General features: G+C 49.6%; 1 protein-coding gene and 1 long non-coding RNA gene across 6 annotated transcripts in view; both read left to right on the top strand.

The window, feature by feature from the left end:
- LOC148001477 (uncharacterized) overlaps positions 1 to 24038 on the top strand; it is a 54591-nt gene that overhangs the window by 15609 nt on the left and 14944 nt on the right. The window lies entirely within an intron of this gene.
- Positions 16148 to 23373, top strand: LOC148001478 (uncharacterized). Its single transcript, XM_087584699.1, has 3 exons — positions 16148 to 16374; positions 17077 to 17720; positions 22869 to 23373. The coding sequence occupies exons 1-3, from the start codon at positions 16365 to 16367 to the stop codon at positions 22956 to 22958; spliced, it is 744 nt and encodes a 247-aa protein (XP_087440825.1). The 5' UTR covers positions 16148 to 16364; the 3' UTR covers positions 22959 to 23373.

The raw sequence follows: 24038 nt of genomic DNA on the forward strand, positions 1-24038 counted from the left end.
CTCCATTGCTAGGAGTCTTAGCTGGGGTTGAAAGAGCGTACCCCAAAACGGGGAGCCGCGTCTCTCGCTCCGATCGCAGGGTGGGGTGCCCCCAGGAATCACGAGGAGCCATTCTTGATGTAACAGCAGGAGGTAGCTTTATTAACGAGATCCCAGGTCTTAGCGGGATCCCGGGTCGACACTTATCTTACACAGGAGACAGAGGAATCGACCCCGAGCTTCCAAACTCGGGGGTTTATATAGGGGCATTCGCGCGGTTACACATGATTGGTCAATTCAAATGGTGCACAGTTACTTTCGGTGCGAAATGACATCAGCAAGGTGTACGTGCTCTCTAGCAGCTCGGCAGGCAGGTAGGTAGGGTGGCTCATCTCACTCAGGGGGGTGAAGGAAGGGGAAGGGGTGGCTACGGATGGTCAATGTCCTTGGGGCTGATAGCTGGTCCGGCAGGTCCTATCTCTAACACCCTCTCAGGCTCGTCCTAACTTTTTGAAATTTTAATTCTTCATTCCCCACTTCCTTTTGGGAGTAGGTCCTAATCTTAGGACTACAGTGGAGAACTCAGCTTCATCTAGCATAACAGCTTGGTATTGTTGTCTTAACATGAGGATTCTAATCTGGACACTATCCAAGCCTATACACCAAGGTCATGACTAGCTTTGAGAACTTCTAAACTTATACAGACTGTGATCCCTGAGGCACAGTCCCAAGAAGTATTAGGAGTACTAACATATGTAATGTTACATCATTTGTAATGGAAATCAAGCCTATCCCACACCTATCCTGATAGAACCTGGGACAAACATGACTGAATTTCCCTCTAGGTCCCAGCTCTCAGCCCCAACAGCTAGTACACGGCTGGTGAGGGCTGAGAATTGACGGCTGTCAGGGTGGTCAGCAGCACCAGGTATGGTCCTTTCCAGCGAGGCTCGAGTGTCTGGGCTCAGTGTAGCTGCAGTCTCTTGGAACTGATGACTGATGAGATGTCTCAGGGGTCTCCGGGGCATAGGCTGCTGTCAGCTGTGAGCAGATTTCTTTCTGTATCACCTGTAGGTCTTTTACCCTGGCACACAAATCATTATTACTATGGCACTATTGAAAAGCTCTCAGGGAGAACTTTCCCTCGGGGTGGAGACCCTCCAACTCCAAAGACCAGACCGAGACACCACAGGATGCAATCAGCAAGAGGATTTGGTTTATTGTCGGGATACACAGGCACAGGCACCTGCGGGCGCTTCAGTCACTCGGGGGACTGGCGCGCCCCACGGAACCAAGGATGGGCTTTTATAGGATTTTGGGGAGCAGAAGCAAGCATACAGAAGCAGATGCATGGTTACAGGGATATAATTGGTGGATTCTAATATGGCAAGGGTTTAGCCCGGGGGCAAGTTTCCTAGCTACCTTCTAGAAACATAACGGCTGACTCGGCCCCCCACCAGGGTGTGGGACCTCTCCTGGGGCTTTTTTTCATTGTCAGGTGCTCAACCGAAGTCGTCCTGTTGCCAGGCCTTCAACCAAACATATCTTGCTTGGCAGCCGCTGTGTACTCAGTGTTCTAACCTTTCCCTGAACCAGTCATCTTAAGTACAGCCTTGCAAAATGGCGTTACTGCTGCTAAGCTGGGGTCTTTCACTATGACATGTTGGTTCAGTAACATCATCTAATACAGTCGGGGGGGGGGGGCTGAGGCCCCATATCAAAGGGGGTAAGGCTGAATCTGGAAGGGGTATTTCTTGCTCTGAAGAGAGCAAGAGGGAAGGAGTGTCACCCAGTCTGTGCCAGTCTCCATGGTTAATTTAATTTGGTCAGGGTCTCTTTTAAAATTTTATTTATTTACTCTACCTGTCCTGAACTTTGAGGTCTGTAAATACAATGTAATTTCCAATTGACCTCTAAATACTTGGCCACACTCTGGCTTACCTTGGCAACGAAAATAGGGCTGTTGTCTGACCAGATATCCTTGGGCTTTCCAGACCTGGGGAAGATTTCTTCCAGTATCTTCTTGATGATTGCAGAGGCCGTCTCTCATTTGGTGAGGAAAGCTTCTATCTATTCCTGAAAAAGTATCTACAAGCACTAGGAGATACTTGTGATTATATTTTTCTGGCTTTATCTCAGTGAAGTTCACTTTGACTTTTCACTAAACTCTCTAGGTCTCTTTGCCCTGTTTGCTTGCTAAGCATTCACTACTGACATACCTTATATTTTTTACTGTCTCTCTGGCTAAAATCTTAAAGTCTATTACATACACCTTAACTACTTGGACAAACTTCTTATCTCCTAAATGAGTCCATTTCTGTATTTGGCAAAGTGAGTCTTTTCTTTGTTCTCTGGGAAGTATAGCTTTCCCCTCAAGTGTGCCATTGTCCTTTATCTTTTAAGCAATTTGGGCCTTTTCTAAGTGAGGCCATCCCTTAGTCCGATCCTAGTTCTCAGTGGCTGTCTCTTGCAGGCCTGCAACCAGGATAGGCTCCTGCATAGCTATTTTTCGAGCCGCTTGATCTGCTTCATTATTGCCCCATGCCACTGAATCTCTTCCCTCCTGATATCCTGAGCAATGAATAGTACTCACAGTTGTTGGCTTCACCAGGGCATCCAAGAGATGGCAAAGGCATCTGAAGTGCTGATGTGCTGGGGGGATAGAGGTTCAGCCATCCCAGATGATGACATTGTGTTGTCCACCATGGCAGCACCCACTTGTCTCTGACCTTCATTCGTGAAGAGAACTGTTCCCGTCTGTGGACAAGGTCCTGGGCTTTCAGCAGGGGTCAATCATCCAGTCGCAGAGGTCTTTCCTCCACCCATGGGCTTCTGCCAGTACTTGACACTCGTGCTGTGGTGGCTCCAGGTCCGGATTGGGCAGCAAGGTGACCAGATTGTCCCCAACCGGTGGAGAATCTAGTCCATGGCAGCTGACCAGTGGTCCCATCTTTTGGGACACTCTATTCAAAGGCAAAACATCAGCCACTCTATCACAGTTTAAGTCCTGGATTGGGTGATAATTGTTAGTGCCCGGCTGGCAGGAATGATATGTTCCAGGCAGAACAGGACTAAGTCACACATCTCCCAGCATCAGGTACTGGTGCACTGAGACAGGTCTTAAGCTCCACATACACAGTCTGTAGATATGCATACACATGGCCTCACCCAGCCATTTCAGCCCACGCAAGCCATTTTGGAGAGCAATTTTCTCATGAGCAAGGGATAGGGGCAGTCAGGGATGACTATGAACTAGTGGGTTACCTGGCCCATGCCAAGGTCCACTGTTCTTCGGGCAGTCCATAGGTATTGTTCGTTGCCAGTAGCCCCTTGCGCTCAAGGTCTTTGGATATTGGCCCACTGGGGGGCATAGGAGCACAGAGCATTGGGTCCCTGTATCCACACTTCCCTTCTATCTCTGTACATAGCCAGCACTCTAGGACCAAGAAGCTCTCCAGTGGCCCCTCTTGTTCTTTCTTGGACAGTCCCTGACCCAGTGTCTTTTTTCTTCGTATTAGGCACACTGATCTTTAGCCAGGAATTCTCTTCTGTTGCCAGGTACTATCTTCCTAGGTTCCCTAACTACTGTGGCCAGTATATGTTCCTCTCTCGTCTTTTATCTCTCTTTAGCTCTCTAATTTCCTCTTCTTTTTGTCTCTTTTCTTCCCTAGCTTCCTGCTCTTTTTACCTCTTTCTTTCTTTCTTTTTTTTTTTCAGTCTCTCTGCATCTTCTTCTACAGCTATTAGGTGCTGTCCACTTTTCTGCACAGACCCTGAACCACGCATCAACTTATTTTCTCTGCAACTTACAATAACTCTCTCAGTGACTTAGCTTAACCCTTCAAATTTCTGTAACTTTCTTTTCATATCTTTTCCTTATCTTAGCCAGATTGGTGGGGCATTTTCCAGCCCCTTAGAGACCCACCCTTGGAGCCTGGCGGCAGATCTGGCACTCCCTACCTTCAGGCATCTGAAGAGAGCAGGCAGAAGTGAGGGCCTTCTATCCGAGTCTGGAACATTTTTTTTTTTATAGCCTGTTGACAGCATTTCTGATCTTTTAGGCAGCTACGCACTAAGTTGTCAAACCGGCTGAAACTCCGCCTTTAAGATTCCTTACAACCAAGCAAAATTTTAATCTTCCCCAGCTCATCACCACTGGCTGCGAGCACAAGCACAGATAAAACACTGTTTTACAATACCACAGAAAACAATCCAGACAAACAAGACCAAGACAAAGCATCCTATAACCAATTTCCACAGATGCCTGGTACCTTCAGTACCTGGCCCAAACTGCAGCTTAACCTTAGCTGCTTCTGGGATACCAAACACAGAAACAGAATACAGACAACAGACACTAACACATCTAAGCACACTTGTCCGTGCCTATACTCAAATAGGCAGCCGAACGCAACCTCCGAAGTCAAGTCACAGTCAGATCTTTTTGACTGTCCGTTGCCCGGTTCTCCTGACAAAATTCGGCTCGTGGAACGTCTCTCACGCGTCCCAGAGCCAGGACCCGACAAAGGCTGGCTCACGGAACGTCTCTCACTCGTCCCAGAGCCTGCGCGATTGGGGCGTCCCCCGGTGTGCTTTCTAAAAAGGAAAAAAAAAAAAAAGAAAGAAAAAGACTATTTGGAGTAGGAAACCCTTCTACTCACAGGCGCCTGTCCGGAGCGGGAAACCTTTCCGCTCAAGTACACTCAAATACGGGGCAGGAAACCCATCTGCCCAAGTGTACTGTCTGTCCGGGGCGGGAAACCCTTCCGCCCGAGTGCACTCAAATACGGGGTGCGCTCAAATTCAGGGTGGGAAGCCCTTCCACCCGAGCCCACTCAAATTAAACCTTAGACCATGGCACAATACACAGTACGAGAAGTACAACATACACGCACACATACATACACATACACAGCGGCCGCTTTCAACACTCACACCAACATACCTCCAAGGGGCATTCAGGGTTCCGGGGGGTCACGCTCCGATCCAGGACGAGCCCCCAAATTAAAAGAGCGTACCCCAAAACGGGGAGCCGTGTCTCTCGCTCCGATCGCAGGGTGGGGTGCCCCCAGGAATCACGAGGAGCCATTCTTGATGTAACAGCAAGAGGTAGCTTTATTAACGAGATCCCAGGTCTTAGCGGGATCCCGGGTCGACACTTATCTCACACAGGAGACAGAGGAATCGACCCCGAGCTTCCAAACTCGGGGGTTTATATAGGGGCATTCACGAGGTTACACATGATTGGTCAATTCAAATGGTGCACAGTTACTTTCGGTGCGAAATGACATCAGCAAGGTGTACGTGCTCTCTAGCAGCTCGGCAGGCAGGTAGGGTGGCTCATCTCACTCAGGGGGGTGAAGGAAGGGGAGGAGGTGGCTACAGATGGTCAATGTCCTTGGGGCTGATAGCTGGTTTGGCAAGTCCTATCTCTAACACCCTCTCAGGCACGTCCTAACTTTTTGAAATTTTAATTCTTCAGGGTCACCCTCATAGATTCCTGGGAGTTTCCATTGTCCTAGGCATATAGCTCATGCCAGAGATGCCCTTCTGTAGGGTTATGGGGTTCCATGTCCGCTCTGCCACAGGGCTTGGCCACTGGAGAGGCAGGACGTGGGAAGTTGACAGAGCTTACCCCACGGTGTCACAGGTTGGATGTTGGGCCATTGAGAAGCCCTGGGACACTGATTCAGGGTGGGGAAGCTCAGTCTGAGGCAGGACAGCCCCAGGCCTGCAAGGACGCTGGGGCTATTGGGTTCTCAGGTTCTTGGATATCCAGGCCCTGCTAGGAGCTGCAGAAGAGCTGAGAATGAAGGGAGTGGGGGACCACGGGGCTGGATCTAGCCGGGGACCAAGGGGAAAAAGAGGAGAGCTCCCGCTGGTCCCTCCGGGAGTCCTTGGCTTGATGGCTGTAGGCTTGGGCTTGGGCTTGGTGGCAGCCTTGACTGGGAGGCCTTCTACAAGAGATTAGATGGCAGTGGCTCTATAGGTGAAGGCCTCCTCCATGGCTCCTTACAGTGGATCCCGATGAAAAGAGGCATCCATGGTTTGAAGGCATTTATTGTCATGGCAGAAAGTGGATGAGTAAAACTGTACCCCACTTCTCAGGATGGGCCTGAGATTAAATACCTTTTACAGGGAGGAGTGTCTGGGAAGGGAAATTCTTTGGCTAAGCCTCCAGGTCTTTAGGTGCCTCATTATAATGGAGATCTGTCTTGAGCCTACGTGACCACAGGTCATGTCCTCTACAAGTGGAGAGGTTTTGGGGCATTGCCTTTACTGACTGATGGCCACAAATCTATGGGGGGCTGTAGCTAGTGATGGGGCCTGGTACCTGGGAACAGGTGAAACTCTTACCCTCCCTGTAGGCTATCTGGGATTTCTAGCCTTAGCTCAACCAGAAACCAGGCTACCTTTCACGGTCCCACAACCTTCCTTATTCCAGTTGTCTCCTAGTACTGCCTTCATCCTCCGCACACCTGGTCCCTTCTCTTCCCCTTCCCCACCTCATTACCATTCAGTTTCCTTACCCCATCCACCCCGATGCCTAGTCTATTTCCCCTTCTCAGTGAAGTTCATGTGCCTCTGAAAGACCCCCGGAGCAAGGAGACCCTCACTCAAGTCTAGGGATGACTCGACCCTCCAAGAACTCACGAGAGACCGTCCTTGCTGTAATCACACGAGGTTTATTGATAGGAACCAGTGCACTGGGGTCGAGACTCGTATCCCACGCAAGGGTAGAGGAGTTCGACCCTGAGTAGCTGGGAGAAGGGGTATTTAAAGGAAGAAGCCACAACCCAAAGGGGTAGGGAGGGCATCATTGGAAAATGTCGAGAATACCAGTGAAAACTCACAAGGGGAAACTCCCTGTTTCTCAAGATTGTTCTCAAGGTTTTAATCTAACTTTTATGGTCAGTCAGTTCCTGGAACAGAGTCACTGAACTGGCTAACCTACATTTTTGGCTCTACTCTGTTTGCTAGGGGGTCTGAATTTTTCCTCGTCTTTCACCTCTCCCTCCTCCCACAGGAGGGAGAGCTTCTGATGTTCTGATCGGGAATCTGTGTGTGAACACGGAAGGTCCTGTTTCCTAATTGATTCTTTTTTTTTTTTTTTTCGGAGCTGGGGACCGAACCCAGGGCCTTGCGCTTCCTAGGTAAGCGCTCTACCACTGAGCTAAATCCCCAGCCCCTATTCTTGATTGATCAATAAAGATGCTAGCAGTCAATGACCTGAGTGGCATACGTGGTACTTCCAGTTTTCCCACAGGCAGGCTAGCAGATGCAGGAGAGGAGAAAGGATTCACCATGCTTCAGAGAAAGAGGCATCAGCCATGTGAGATCCCGTGTGGAGTGGCCATTGGCTGCTTCCCTAATGGGCCTGGGGTAGCAGGTGGGGCAGATTTCGGGTGCTGAGCTGGGAGTGAAAAGAAAGATGTGATGATACCTGAGGAAGGTTTAGAAGAGCCCAACCTTTGAGCTAAAGCATATCAAAATAAGTTAATGTTTGTGTGTCTTTCATCAACGGATTCCAGGGAACCTAGGTTGACCAAGCCAGCTCAGTCACAGGAGTGAGGATTAAAAAGTAAAAGACAATTAGACAACATTTAACAAGACTGCAGCCAGTGCTGAGGTTGAAGCAGGTTTATTGTTTTCCAATCTGCTTTTATACCACTTTTAATTAGATGCACAATAATAAGATCAGTTCTGTGTCTAGGAACAAGCAAGGTGATAAACAAAATCCCTTTCTGGGGGCTGGCCGGGATGACCAAGACCAAAGGACGGCCACACATGCTTCAGCTGAGCCTGCTCTGAGCTTTGCATTAACTCACATGTAAATGTTCTTAATCTGGGCCTATTTCCTGAGCCCAGGCCCAAAGTCAGATTTCTGCCTTGAACTTATTTCTTTTGTCCTGGTAACAACAAATTTCAGCCAAGTGTCAGAAGTTAGTGGCCCCCAAAGGCTTGATACACTAGGTGGGACTGATAGTTCAGAATTACATGGCTTGGGGCTGGGGATTTAGCTCAGTGGTAGAGCGCTTACCTAGGAAGCGCAAGGCCCTGGGTTCGGTCCCCAGCTCCGGAAAAAAAAAAAAAAAAGAACCCCCCCCCCAAAAAAGAAAGAAAGTTCAGAATTACATGGCTACACCCACCCCTTAACCCTTCCTTATTACTTAGTTTCTCTGGGTCTGTGGATTATAGGGAAGGTATCCTTTACTTTATAGCTAAGATCTACTTATCAGTGAGTCCATTCCATGCTTCTCTTTCTGGGTCTTGGTTACTTTGCTCAGGATGATCTTTTCTAGTTCCATCCATTTTCCTGCAAATTTCATGCTGTCGTTGTTTTTAACGACACTGTGTAGATGTACCACATTTTCTTTAATCCATGCTTTGACTGTGGGACATCTAGGTTGTTTCAGTTTCTGCCTATTATGAATAAAGCTGCTATGTAAATAGTTGAGCCAGTGTCCTTGTGGTATGGTAGAGTGTCCTTTGGGTATATGCCCAAGAGTGAAATAGCTGAGTCTGGATGGAGATCTGTTCTCAATTTTCTGGGAAGCCATGTATTGATTTTCAAAGTGGTTGTACAAGTTTGCACTCCCACCAACAATGGAGAAATGTTCCCCTTGCTTCATATCCTTACCAGCATGTGCTGTCACCTGAGTTTTTGATCTTAGCCATTCTGCCTGGTGTAAGATAGAAACTCAGAGTCATTTTGATTTGCATTTGACTAATGTTTTTCAGCCATTAGGGATTCCTCTGTAGAGAATTCTCCTTTTAGATCTGTACCCCATTTCAAAATTGGATTGTTTGGTGTGTTGATGTCTCAGTTAGGATCCTATTGCTGTGAAAAGACACTATCACCAATGTAAGTTTTATAAAGGACAACATTTAATTGGGGCTGGCTTACAGGTTCAGAGGTTCAGTCCATTATCATCAAGGCAGGAGCACGACAGCATCCAGGCAGGCCTGGTGTAGGAGGAACTGAGTTCTACATCTTCACCTGAAGGAAGCCAGGAGCAGACTGAGCACCCTCAGGCAGCTAGGAGGAGGGTCTCCAAGTCCACCCCACAGTGACACACTTCCTCCCAGAAGGTCACACCTTTTAATAGTGCCACTCCCTGGCCCCCATAGGCTTGTTCAAACACATGAGTCTATGGAGGCCATACCTAAACATAGTATAATAAAAAAGTACATTTAGGGGGTTGGGGATTTAGCTCAGCGGTAGAGCGCTTGCCTAGCCAGCGCAAGGCCCTGGGTTTGGTCCCCAGCTCCGAAAAAAGGGAAAAAAAAGTACATTTAGTCCAATTTTCAAAGTTCCCGTGTTCTATAGTGAAAGACCCCCGGAGTGGGGAGACTCTCGCTCAAGTCTCAGGATGACACGACCTCCCAAGAACTCACACAAGACCGTCCTTGTTGTAATCACATGAGGTTTATTGATAGCAACCAGTGCACTGGGGTCGAGACTCGTATCCCACGCAGGGGCAGTGGAGTTCGACCCCGAGAGGCTGGGAGACGATGTATTTAAAGGGAGAAACCACAACCCGAGGGGGCAGGGATGGTATCATAGAATAACAGTGAAAAATCACAAGGAAGAACTCTCTGTTCCCCAAGATTGTTTCTTAGAAGCTGTCTCCTACTTCTCAGATTGTTTAACTTCATGGTCCGCTAGTTCCTAGGAGAAGTTGCTTCCTGCTTCTCAAAATCGTTCTCTAAGATTTATGGTCAGCTAGTTTCTGGGAGAAAGCTGTTGAGCCGGCCAATGTAGTTACCCATTCTATAGCCCTAGGAGAGGCTTCCTGGAACATACAATTCTGGGGCCTAACTGAAAGAACCTAGCTCGAGTCTCAGGATGGCGCACCCCAGGAAACACCGATCCCAGACGAGCCCCCAAATGAAAGATCCCCAAAGAGAGACCCTTACTCAAGTCTTGGGAAATCGCGGACCCCAGGCACAGAGAGACCATTTTGGATGTAATAAGCAAAGGCAAGGTTTATTACGGAGATCTATTACGGGGATCTCCGGGCCGACACGTATCCTGCGCAGGAGACAGAGGTGTTGACCCGGACTTTTAGAAGCAAGGGGTTTTTATAGGGTGAGGAACAGGGGGGTGGGGAGAGTTGGCACGGCTATAAGTGATTGGTTCATTCAAATATAGCAGTAAGATTACAGCACAGCAGAAGGGTACGTGCTGACTGGGGCATTCAGGATTTTAGAAGCTAGGGGCTTACCAGGGTTTGAAGGACATCTGGTTAAGGTGTGACTCTGAGTAAGCTGGGGGAGGTGCCCTCCTGCCAAATGGTTTATGAGAGTCTTGATAGCTTGGGCTGGTTCCTGCATTCCTTTTCTTTATCTTTATGGCCTGTCAGTCCTGGCTGCAGGGCAGACTCCGCCCTGCCTGGACAGTGTTTAGCCCTGAGTCTGTGGATTTTGAAACTTACTCTTTTAATTTTATTTTTTAAACCTTAAATCTGTATAATTTTCCTTTCACTAACCTGTTTCTTTCTTCTGCTCTAAACTTTGTTTAGGGGGGCAACTTTCAAACTTTTACCTTTCAATAGCAGTATCAACAATGTTAGAAGTCCAAAGTTCAAAGTCTTTTCTGGATCCATCCAATCACTTAACTGTAATCCCCAAATTAAGACAGGTAAACAGCTGGGCAAACTTCAAACTCTGCTATCTTCTTGTCTGATGTCAAAGCAGTCTTCAGATCTTCAGCTTCCTTTTTTTTTTTTTCCTTTTCTTTTTTTTTTTTTGGAGCTGGGGACCGAACCCAGGGCCTTGCGCTTGCTAGGCAAGTGCTCTACCACTGAGCTAAATCCCCAACCCCAGATCTTCAACTTCTTTTTCACCTTTGTTGATTGCAACAAACTTCATTCTCCTGAGCTGGTTCCACTCCCTGTTAGCAACTTTCCTCAGCAGACAGCCTGTGTCTCTAGCATCTTTAACATCTTTGGGTCTCCAAGGCAGCTTGTTTCAATGTCTTGGACCTACACATGATCCTCCAAAGGGCTGGCTTTATTTCTCCAGCTCTGTCCTCTGTAGCACTCAGGTTGATCCACTCCACTGCCTCAGCTGTTCTTGGTGATCATCCCATGGTACTGGCATCTCCAAAACACTGGGGTCTTTCTGTTATAACTAGGCTTCACCAGTAGCCTCTCACAGGCTCTCTTCATGGTGCCAAGGCTGAACTCCTTTGCATGACCCCTTCAGTCCTGGGCCATCAATTGCAACTGAGGCTGCACCTTCACCAATGGCCTTCCATGGCCTCTCACAGTGCCCAGCCTCAGCTGCTCTTCATGACCCCTTCGTGCCTTCAAAACCAGTACCACCCAGGTGACTCTTACACATCACCAAGTACAGCTGCAGCATGAGGTACGGCCTTGGCTGTCTCTGGAACACAGTTTTTTTATGTGCTCTCAGAAAACACTTCCCAGAAGATTTCACCTCAATGATGCTAGTCTCTTTCTTAGTTCCAGCTAACCAGCATCAGTTGTCCCAGTCGTCTCCCTCTCCTCTTGACTATAAAGCCAGAGACACATGGCCAAAGCTGTTGAGTTCTGCTGCTTGCAGGAACTGGAACATGGCCCCCTTGTTCTATTACATTTCTAACTCCTTCACTGCCTAAGCTTGTCTGTGCTGGATCTTGCTCTGTAGATTGACCTTGAATTTAGAGATCTGTTTGCCAGTCTCCTGGGATTAAAGGTTTGTACTAAGTTGCCTGGAGCTAATTTAGCTGGGAGGAATCTTGCCCCAAGGTCATTACTCCCTTAATTCAGTGGGATGGTTTGCATGTGCTTGTCCCAGGGAGTGGCACTATTAAGAGGTGTGGCCTTGTTGGAGGAAGTGTGTCACTGTGGGATGGGCTTGGAGACCCTCCTCCCAGCTGCCTGAGAATGCCCAGTCTGTTCCTGGCTTCCTTCAGGTGAAGATGTAGAACTCTCAGCTCCTCCTGCACCAGGCCTGCCTGGATGCTGCCATGTTCCCTCCTTGATGATAATGGACTGAACCTCTGAACCTGTAAGCCAGCCCCAATTAAATGCTGTCCTTTATAAAACTTACATTGGTCATAATGTCTTTTCACAGCAATAGGACCCTAAGACAATTCAGTTTAATATTCTTGAACACAGGATTCAGCTTCATTTCACTCCCAGGTGTCCCATATATTTTGTATTTTTCCTTTCTCAACTTCCCTTTTTTCATTCAAATGCTCTTCATGAGACTTAACCAGAGAACAAAGTCGATGATGGGCATTTCTGAGACTTCCTTTGTCAATGCAATTAATCTGAGTCTTTTCACATTAGCCTCAGGCAGACTCTTCAGACAAGCAGAAAAAAGCAGCCACATTCTTCACCAAAATACCACAAAATACCACAGTCTTTACAGCACATACCGATGAAATTATTCTCCTCTAAAACATCTTGGGCCAGGCTTGCACAATTCAAATCACTCTCAGTAACAAAGACTTCCATATTCCTACTAAGATAGCCCATTAAGCACCATTTAAAGCATCCCACTGCTTTACAAATCCAAAGTCCCAAAATCCACATTCTTCCAAACAAAAGCATGGTCAGGCCTATCACAGCAATACCCCACTCCGGGTACCAACTTCTCTCTTAGGGTTTTATTGCTATGAACAGACACCACTGAAAGACCCCAGCTTAGCAGCAGTAACGCCATTTTGCAAGGCTGTACTTAAGATGACTGGTTCAGGGAAAGGTTAGAACACTGAGTACACAGCGGCTGCCAAGCAAGATATGTTTGGTTGAAGGCCTGGCAACAGGACGACTGCGGTTGAGCACCTGACAATGAGAAAAGCCCCGGGAGAGGTCCCACACCCTGGTGGGGGGGCCGAGTCAGCCGTTATGTTCCAAGAAGGTAGCTAGGAAACTTGCCCCCGGGCTGAACCCTTGCCACATTAGAATCCACCAATTATATCCCTGTAACCATGCATCTGCTTCTGTATGCTTGCTTCTGCTCCCCAAAATCCTATAAAAGCCCATCCTTGGTTCCGTGGGGCGCGCCAGTCCCCCGAGTGACTGAAGCGCCCGCAGGTGCCTGTGCCTGTGTATCCCGACAATAAACCAAATCCTCTTGCTGATTGCATCCTGTGGTGTCTCGGTCTGGTCTTTGGAGTTGGAGGGTCTCCACCCCGAGGGAAAGTTCTCCCTGAGAGCTTTTCATTTGGTGCATTGGCCGGGAAAGGAGATCCTCCACCCAGGGACCACCGACCACCCACTGGGAGGTAAGCCGGCCGGCGTCTGTCTGTCTGTCTGATTTTGTCTCGTTCTGCCTTATTCTGTCTGTTCTGTGAGCGCTCAGCCAGGTCTGTTCTGTGAGCGCTCAGCCAGGTCTGTTCTGTGAGTGCTCAGCCAGGTCTGTTCTGTGAGCGCTCAGCCAGGTTGTTTGGAATTTGGGCGGGACGAAGAAGGAGCTGACGAGCTCGGACTTCTCGCCCCGCAGCCCTGGAAGACGTTCCAAGGGTGTTAGGGGCCCGACTTTTCGGGGCCCAATCTGGGAGAGGAGAAAGATCCGGACTAACGGCACCTCTGTCTGTATTTTTGGCTTTCAGAGGGCCCCGGACCTTTGCCACCTCCATCTGACTTTTTGCTTTCAGTTTGGTACCAAAGCCGTGCAGCACGCCTGTCTGTTGTTTGTTTGACTGTTGGTGTTGTTTGTTTTCTCTGTGTTCTAATCTTCCTTAGAACTAACATGGGACAGTCCCTAACAATGCCCCTAAGTCTCACTCTTGATCATTAGAAAGATGTCCACGACCGGACACACAACCAGTCCATCGAGGTTAAAAAAAAAAAGAAAAATGACAGACTCTCTACACATCCGAGTGGCCCACTTTCGGAGCGGGATGGCCAGTAAATGACACATTTAATAAGATCATTATTTTACAGGTTAAAGATCGGGTCGTCCACGGACATCCTGACCAGGTTTCTTATATTATCACTTGAGAGAGTCTCGCCTTAAACCCCCCCCCCCCGGGCGGAACCCTTCGTGGACCCGAATTGGCCTCCCCTCAACCCCCAGCCTGTCCCCTCGGCCCCGCCCGGTCCGCCGGCCACGTCTTCCTCTCTCTACCTTTGTGAAATCAGAGCCTTCTAAGAAACCTGTCCTCCCGGCAGACCCAAACTCCCCTCTCATAGATCTTCTCTCTGACAGGCCCGGCTAAAACGGAGGAGGCAGAGCCGCCGGCCAGATCAGTTGCCGGGCCACAGTCTGATAAGGGTTTCTCCCCTGTCGCAGGGAGATTGCGCAATAAGCGCGAGGTGATGCCAGATTCAACCTCCCAGGCTTTAACCGGTGGTCAGACCCAATACTGGCCGTTTTCAGCAGCTGACATTTACTTACCCACCAGCCTACTTGGGATGACTGCCAACAGCTCTTACAGGCCCTCTTAACCTCAAAACAAAACAAAACAAAACAAAACAAAACAAAACAAAACAAAACAAAGAGTGTTCCTAGAGGCCAGAAAGCATGTTCTGGGAGATGATGGGCGTCCCACCCAGCTGCCTGAGGACCAAACTGGGATTTTAATACAGCTGAAAGTAAGGGACACCTACGCCTTTATCGCCAGTTGCTTCTAGCGGGTCTCCGAGGGGCTATACGACGCCCTACTAATTTGGCTCAGGTAAAACAGGTATTACAGGAAGCAGGGGAAACTCCCTCCGCCTTTCTAGAGAGACTTAAGGAGGCCTACCGTATGTACACTCCCTATGACCCAGATGACCCAGGACAAATGACGAGTGTCTCTATGTCCTTCATCTGGCAGGCTGCTCCAGATATCAGGACTAAGTTACAGAGGTTAGAAAATTTGCAGGGCTATACATTACAGGATTTACTTAAAGAAGCTGAAAAGATTTTTAATAAGAGAGAGAATTGAGTCGAATCTTGGCCGCCGTAGTTCAGGGCCAAGAAAGGAAGGGAGATAGGGGGGAGCTTGAAAGGGGCTGAAGCTGGATAAAGATCAATGTGCCTATTACAAAGAGAAAGGGCACTGGGCCAGAGAGTGCCCCAAGAAGCCTGGCGGACCCCGAAAGCCTCGACCACGAACCTCCCTCTTGGCTCTAGATAAAGATTAGGGAGGTCAGGGCCAGGAGCCCCCCCCGAGCCCAGGGTAATGCTTAAAGTTGGGGGGCAGCCGGTTACTTTCCTGATAGACACAGGAGCCCAGCATTCAGTCCTCACTCAAGCTTCAGGACAACTCAGCGACCGGACGGCCTGGGTACAAGGAGCTACTGGTGAGAAACAATACCGATGGACTACGGACCGCCGGGTTCAGCTGGCTACTGGTAAGGTGACCCATTCCTTCTTACATGTTCCGGACTGCCCGTACCCTCTGCTGGGCCGTGACCTGCTCACCAAACTAAAAGCACAAATTCATTTTGAGGAAGGAGGGGCCCAAATAACTGGCCCCCACGGAACTCCCCTTCAAGTTCTAACCCTATAAACCGGGACAGGACACTGGCTTGGGCAGAGACTGGTGGGATGGGGTTGGCGCTCCAACAGCCCCCCTTAATTACAACTCCAGTCTCCATAAAACAATACCCCCTGTCACATGAAGCTTATCAAGGTATAAGGCCTCACATTACGAGGCTTCTAGATCAAGGCATCCTAGTCCCCTGCCGGTCGCCTTGGAATACGCCTCTTCTGCCTGTTAAGAAACCCGTCACTGGAGATTATAGGCCAATACAAGACTTGAGAAAGGTCAACAAGAGGATAAAAGATATTCATCCGACTGTTCCAAACCCTTACAATTTGCTCAGTAACTGTTCATCGATGAGAAACAGGGGTATGCTAAAGGGGTCCTAACACAAAGGTTGGGACCCTGAAAACGCCCTGTGGCCTACCTGTCTAAGAAATTGGACCCTGTGGCCTCCGGCTGGCCACCGTGCCTAAAGATGGTGGCTGCTATTGCTGTCCTGATCAAGGACGCTGGAAAATTGACTTTGGGACAGCCACTCACCATCCTAGCACCCCACGCAGTGGAGGCCTTGGTAAAGCAGCCCCCAGACCGCTGGCTCTCTAATTCCCACATGACCCACTACCAAGCCTTGTTACTGGATGCAGAACGGGTTCAGTTTGGGCCCGTAGTCGCCCTCAATCCTGCCACCTTGCTTCCTCTACCAGAGGAGGCAAAACAGCATGACTGACTACAAATCCTCGCAGAAGTACATGGAACCAGGCCGGACCTATCGGACCAGCCTCTTCAGAATGCTGACCACACATGGTACACGGATGACAACAGCTTCTTGGCAGAGGGAGAGCGAAAGGCTGGAGCTGCGGTCACTACGGAGGACAAAGTGATTTGGGCGAAAGCCCTGCCTGCTGGTACCTCCGCACAACGGGCTGAACTCATCGCCTTGACTCAGGCGCTCAAGATGACAAAAGGTAAGAGGCTAAATGTATATACAGACAGCCGCTATGCCTTTGCCACAGCACACATCCATGGGGAGATCTACCGGAGGCGGGGGCTGCTCACATCTGAGGGTAAAGATATGGCTAAAATTCTGGCCCTCTTAGAAGCCCTATTCTTGCCCAAAAGACTGAGTATTATACATTGTCCAGGACACCAGAAAGAGCACAACCCAGAGGCACGAAGAAACCGGCTGGCCGCCACGGCGCGAGAAGCGGCCATGAGCAAACAAATCTTGCCCTTAAATAGCCCAGACCAACCCACACCCCCACCAGTGGGACAAACCAGTTGGGTTTATGCCCATGAGGACATAGAGCTCCTAGAAAAAAAAATGGGGGCCATCTACCACCCTCAACTAAAACAGTGGGTCTACAAAGGACTTTTGAATTGATCTCCTTTTTACATAAATTAACCCATTTGGGGTTTAAGAAGATAAAAACCTTACTAGATCGGGAAGAGATAAATCTGTGTTTTTTTGAATCGGGACAAAGCGATACAAAAGGTGACTGAGAGTTACAAAGCGTGCGCTCAGGTTAACCTGGGAAGGACCATGATTGGACAAGGAGTTCGTCCTAGGGGACACCGTCCCGACATCCATTGGGAAATTGATTTTACTGAAATTAAACCAGGTATATATGGATACAAGTATCTCCTAGTGTTTATAGACACCTTCTCAGGATGTGTCGAAGCCTTCCCCACAAAACACGAGACTACAAAAATGGTCACCAAGAAGCTCCTCGAGGAAATCTTTCCCAGGTATGACATGCCTCAAGCGTTGGGGTCGGACAACGGGCCCGCTTTCGTCTCCCAAGTAAGTCAGTTGGTGGCCAAATTGCTGGGGATTGATTGGAAATTACATTGTGCCTATAGACCCCAGAGTTCAGGTCAGGTAGAACACATAAATAGAACAATTAAGGAGACTTTATCCAAACTTACGCTTGCAACTGGCTCAAAGGATTGGGTGGCCCTCCTTCCCCTAGTTCTGTATCGGGCCCGGAATACCCCAGGCCCCCATGGTCTAACTCCTTTTGAAATAATGTATGGAGCACCACCCCCATTTGTCCATTTCTTTGATTCAAACATTGCTGATTTTGCTGACAGCCCTTCTCTGAGGGCCCATTTACAGGCCCTACAGATTGTACAGAGAGACGTCTGGAGACCTTTGGCCGCTGCTTACCAGGACAAGCTTGAACATCCGGTGGTGCCACACCCGTTCCAGATTGGAGACACCGTGTGGGTGCGCAGACACCAGACCAAGAATCTCGAGCCACGGTGGAAAGGACCCTACACCGTCCTCCTGACTACCCCGACCGCCCTAAAGGTAGACGGAGTTGCGGCTTAGATCCACACACCACACGTCAAGGCAGTCCGGTCTGAGGAATTGACTAATCACAACACTACACCCCAGACATGGAGAGTTCAGCGCACTCCAAACCCCTTAAAGTTAAAACTCCTACGTGGCTCCTCCTAGTCCTTTTGTGGCCTAGAGTCAGTGGGGGAATAAGCCCCCACCAGACAGAAATTTCTTGACCAAGTCGAGTGAAAGATTTCACTCAAAGTTAGCAAAAAAAAAAAAAAAAAATGGGGGAATGAAAGACCCCAGCTTAGCAGCAGTAACGCCATTTTGCAAGGCTGTACTTAAGATGACTGGTTCAGGGAAAGGTTAGAACACTGAGTACACAGCGGCTGCCAAGCAAGATATGTTTGGTTGAAGGCCTGGCAACAGGACGACTGCGGTTGAGCACCTGACAATGAGAAAAGCCCCGGGAGAGGTCCCACACCCTGGTGGGGGGGCCGAGTCAGCCGTTATGTTCCAAGAAGGTAGCTAGGAAACTTGCCCCCGGGCTGAACCCTTGCCACATTAGAATCCACCAATTATATCCCTGTAACCATGCATCTGCTTCTGTATGCTTGCTTCTGCTCCCCAAAATCCTATAAAAGCCCATCCTTGGTTCCGTGGGGCGCGCCAGTCCCCCGAGTGACTGAAGCGCCCGCAGGTGCCTGTGCCTGTGTATCCCGACAATAAACCAAATCCTCTTGCTGATTGCATCCTGTGGTGTCTCGGTCTGGTCTTTGGAGTTGGAGGGTCTCCACCCCGAGGGAAAGTTCTCCCTGAGAGCTTTTCATTTGGTGCATTGGCCGGGAAAGGAGATCCTCCACCCAGGGACCACCGACCACCCACTGGGAGGTAAGCCGGCCGGCGTCTGTCTGTCTGTCTGATTTTGTCTCGTTCTGCCTTATTCTGTCTGTTCTGTGAGCGCTCAGCCAGGTCTGTTCTGTGAGCGCTCAGCCAGGTCTGTTCTGTGAGTGCTCAGCCAGGTCTGTTCTGTGAGCGCTCAGCCAGGTTGTTTGGAATTTGGGCGGGACGAAGAAGGAGCTGACGAGCTCGGACTTCTCGCCCCGCAGCCCTGGAAGACGTTCCAAGGGTGTTAGGGGCCCGACTTTTCGGGGCCCAATCTGGGAGAGGAGAAAGATCCGGACTAACGGCACCTCTGTCTGTATTTTTGGCTTTCAGAGGGCCCCGGACCTTTGCCACCTCCATCTGACTTTTTGCTTTCAGTTTGGTACCAAAGCCGTGCAGCACGCCTGTCTGTTGTTTGTTTGACTGTTGGTGTTGTTTGTTTTCTCTGTGTTCTAATCTTCCTTAGAACTAACATGGGACAGTCCCTAACAATGCCCCTAAGTCTCACTCTTGATCATTAGAAAGATGTCCACGACCGGACACACAACCAGTCCATCGAGGTTAAAAAAAAAAAGAAAAATGACAGACTCTCTACACATCCGAGTGGCCCACTTTCGGAGCGGGATGGCCAGTAAATGACACATTTAATAAGATCATTATTTTACAGGTTAAAGATCGGGTCGTCCACGGACATCCTGACCAGGTTTCTTATATTATCACTTGAGAGAGTCTCGCCTTAAACCCCCCCCCCCCGGGCGGAACCCTTCGTGGACCCGAATTGGCCTCCCCTCAACCCCCAGCCTGTCCCCTCGGCCCCGCCCGGTCCGCCGGCCACGTCTTCCTCTCTCTACCTTTGTGAAATCAGAGCCTTCTAAGAAACCTGTCCTCCCGGCAGACCCAAACTCCCCTCTCATAGATCTTCTCTCTGACAGGCCCGGCTAAAACGGAGGAGGCAGAGCCGCCGGCCAGATCAGTTGCCGGGCCACAGTCTGATAAGGGTTTCTCCCCTGTCGCAGGGAGATTGCGCAATAAGCGCGAGGTGATGCCAGATTCAACCTCCCAGGCTTTAACCGGTGGTCAGACCCAATACTGGCCGTTTTCAGCAGCTGACATTTACTTACCCACCAGCCTACTTGGGATGACTGCCAACAGCTCTTACAGGCCCTCTTAACCTCAAAACAAAACAAAACAAAACAAAACAAAACAAAACAAAACAAAACAAAGAGTGTTCCTAGAGGCCAGAAAGCATGTTCTGGGAGATGATGGGCGTCCCACCCAGCTGCCTGAGGACCAAACTGGGATTTTAATACAGCTGAAAGTAAGGGACACCTACGCCTTTATCGCCAGTTGCTTCTAGCGGGTCTCCGAGGGGCTATACGACGCCCTACTAATTTGGCTCAGGTAAAACAGGTATTACAGGAAGCAGGGGAAACTCCCTCCGCCTTTCTAGAGAGACTTAAGGAGGCCTACCGTATGTACACTCCCTATGACCCAGATGACCCAGGACAAATGACGAGTGTCTCTATGTCCTTCATCTGGCAGGCTGCTCCAGATATCAGGACTAAGTTACAGAGGTTAGAAAATTTGCAGGGCTATACATTACAGGATTTACTTAAAGAAGCTGAAAAGATTTTTAATAAGAGAGAGAATTGAGTCGAATCTTGGCCGCCGTAGTTCAGGGCCAAGAAAGGAAGGGAGATAGGGGGGAGCTTGAAAGGGGCTGAAGCTGGATAAAGATCAATGTGCCTATTACAAAGAGAAAGGGCACTGGGCCAGAGAGTGCCCCAAGAAGCCTGGCGGACCCCGAAAGCCTCGACCACGAACCTCCCTCTTGGCTCTAGATAAAGATTAGGGAGGTCAGGGCCAGGAGCCCCCCCCGAGCCCAGGGTAATGCTTAAAGTTGGGGGGCAGCCGGTTACTTTCCTGATAGACACAGGAGCCCAGCATTCAGTCCTCACTCAAGCTTCAGGACAACTCAGCGACCGGACGGCCTGGGTACAAGGAGCTACTGGTGAGAAACAATACCGATGGACTACGGACCGCCGGGTTCAGCTGGCTACTGGTAAGGTGACCCATTCCTTCTTACATGTTCCGGACTGCCCGTACCCTCTGCTGGGCCGTGACCTGCTCACCAAACTAAAAGCACAAATTCATTTTGAGGAAGGAGGGGCCCAAATAACTGGCCCCCACGGAACTCCCCTTCAAGTTCTAACCCTATAAACCGGGACAGGACACTGGCTTGGGCAGAGACTGGTGGGATGGGGTTGGCGCTCCAACAGCCCCCCTTAATTACAACTCCAGTCTCCATAAAACAATACCCCCTGTCACATGAAGCTTATCAAGGTATAAGGCCTCACATTACGAGGCTTCTAGATCAAGGCATCCTAGTCCCCTGCCGGTCGCCTTGGAATACGCCTCTTCTGCCTGTTAAGAAACCCGTCACTGGAGATTATAGGCCAATACAAGACTTGAGAAAGGTCAACAAGAGGATAAAAGATATTCATCCGACTGTTCCAAACCCTTACAATTTGCTCAGTAACTGTTCATCGATGAGAAACAGGGGTATGCTAAAGGGGTCCTAACACAAAGGTTGGGACCCTGAAAACGCCCTGTGGCCTACCTGTCTAAGAAATTGGACCCTGTGGCCTCCGGCTGGCCACCGTGCCTAAAGATGGTGGCTGCTATTGCTGTCCTGATCAAGGACGCTGGAAAATTGACTTTGGGACAGCCACTCACCATCCTAGCACCCCACGCAGTGGAGGCCTTGGTAAAGCAGCCCCCAGACCGCTGGCTCTCTAATTCCCACATGACCCACTACCAAGCCTTGTTACTGGATGCAGAACGGGTTCAGTTTGGGCCCGTAGTCGCCCTCAATCCTGCCACCTTGCTTCCTCTACCAGAGGAGGCAAAACAGCATGACTGACTACAAATCCTCGCAGAAGTACATGGAACCAGGCCGGACCTATCGGACCAGCCTCTTCAGAATGCTGACCACACATGGTACACGGATGACAACAGCTTCTTGGCAGAGGGAGAGCGAAAGGCTGGAGCTGCGGTCACTACGGAGGACAAAGTGATTTGGGCGAAAGCCCTGCCTGCTGGTACCTCCGCACAACGGGCTGAACTCATCGCCTTGACTCAGGCGCTCAAGATGACAAAAGGTAAGAGGCTAAATGTATATACAGACAGCCGCTATGCCTTTGCCACAGCACACATCCATGGGGAGATCTACCGGAGGCGGGGGCTGCTCACATCTGAGGGTAAAGATATGGCTAAAATTCTGGCCCTCTTAGAAGCCCTATTCTTGCCCAAAAGACTGAGTATTATACATTGTCCAGGACACCAGAAAGAGCACAACCCAGAGGCACGAAGAAACCGGCTGGCCGCCACGGCGCGAGAAGCGGCCATGAGCAAACAAATCTTGCCCTTAAATAGCCCAGACCAACCCACACCCCCACCAGTGGGACAAACCAGTTGGGTTTATGCCCATGAGGACATAGAGCTCCTAGAAAAAAAAATGGGGGCCATCTACCACCCTCAACTAAAACAGTGGGTCTACAAAGGACTTTTGAATTGATCTCCTTTTTACATAAATTAACCCATTTGGGGTTTAAGAAGATAAAAACCTTACTAGATCGGGAAGAGATAAATCTGTGTTTTTTTGAATCGGGACAAAGCGATACAAAAGGTGACTGAGAGTTACAAAGCGTGCGCTCAGGTTAACCTGGGAAGGACCATGATTGGACAAGGAGTTCGTCCTAGGGGACACCGTCCCGACATCCATTGGGAAATTGATTTTACTGAAATTAAACCAGGTATATATGGATACAAGTATCTCCTAGTGTTTATAGACACCTTCTCAGGATGTGTCGAAGCCTTCCCCACAAAACACGAGACTACAAAAATGGTCACCAAGAAGCTCCTCGAGGAAATCTTTCCCAGGTATGACATGCCTCAAGCGTTGGGGTCGGACAACGGGCCCGCTTTCGTCTCCCAAGTAAGTCAGTTGGTGGCCAAATTGCTGGGGATTGATTGGAAATTACATTGTGCCTATAGACCCCAGAGTTCAGGTCAGGTAGAACACATAAATAGAACAATTAAGGAGACTTTATCCAAACTTACGCTTGCAACTGGCTCAAAGGATTGGGTGGCCCTCCTTCCCCTAGTTCTGTATCGGGCCCGGAATACCCCAGGCCCCCATGGTCTAACTCCTTTTGAAATAATGTATGGAGCACCACCCCCATTTGTCCATTTCTTTGATTCAAACATTGCTGATTTTGCTGACAGCCCTTCTCTGAGGGCCCATTTACAGGCCCTACAGATTGTACAGAGAGACGTCTGGAGACCTTTGGCCGCTGCTTACCAGGACAAGCTTGAACATCCGGTGGTGCCACACCCGTTCCAGATTGGAGACACCGTGTGGGTGCGCAGACACCAGACCAAGAATCTCGAGCCACGGTGGAAAGGACCCTACACCGTCCTCCTGACTACCCCGACCGCCCTAAAGGTAGACGGAGTTGCGGCTTAGATCCACACACCACACGTCAAGGCAGTCCGGTCTGAGGAATTGACTAATCACAACACTACACCCCAGACATGGAGAGTTCAGCGCACTCCAAACCCCTTAAAGTTAAAACTCCTACGTGGCTCCTCCTAGTCCTTTTGTGGCCTAGAGTCAGTGGGGGAATAAGCCCCCACCAGACAGAAATTTCTTGACCAAGTCGAGTGAAAGATTTCACTCAAAGTTAGCAAAAAAAAAAAAAAAATGGGGGAATGAAAGACCCCAGCTTAGCAGCAGTAACGCCATTTTGCAAGGCTGTACTTAAGATGACTGGTTCAGGGAAAGGTTAGAACACTGAGTACACAGCGGCTGCCAAGCAAGATATGTTTGGTTGAAGGCCTGGCAACAGGACGACTGCGGTTGAGCACCTGACAATGAGAAAAGCCCCGGGAGAGGTCCCACACCCTGGTGGGGGGGCCGAGTCAGCCGTTATGTTCCAAGAAGGTAGCTAGGAAACTTGCCCCCGGGCTGAACCCTTGCCACATTAGAATCCACCAATTATATCCCTGTAACCATGCATCTGCTTCTGTATGCTTGCTTCTGCTCCCCAAAATCCTATAAAAGCCCATCCTTGGTTCCGTGGGGCGCGCCAGTCCCCCGAGTGACTGAAGCGCCCGCAGGTGCCTGTGCCTGTGTATCCCGACAATAAACCAAATCCTCTTGCTGATTGCATCCTGTGGTGTCTCGGTCTGGTCTTTGGAGTTGGAGGGTCTCCATCCCGAGGGAAAGTTCTCCCTGAGAGCTTTTCAACCACGATCAATGCAACTTTTATAAAGGACAACATTTAACTGGGGCTGGCTTACAGGTTCAGAGGTTCAGTCCATTATCATCAAGGTGGGAGCATGGCAGCGTCCAGGCTGGCATGGTGCAGGAGGAGCTGAGAGTTCTACATCTTC

This window comes from Rattus norvegicus, chromosome 14, assembly GCF_021556685.1.
Source record: "Rattus norvegicus strain SHRSP/BbbUtx chromosome 14, alternate assembly SHRSP_T2T, whole genome shotgun sequence".
Lineage (NCBI taxonomy): Eukaryota > Metazoa > Chordata > Mammalia > Rodentia > Muridae > Rattus > Rattus norvegicus.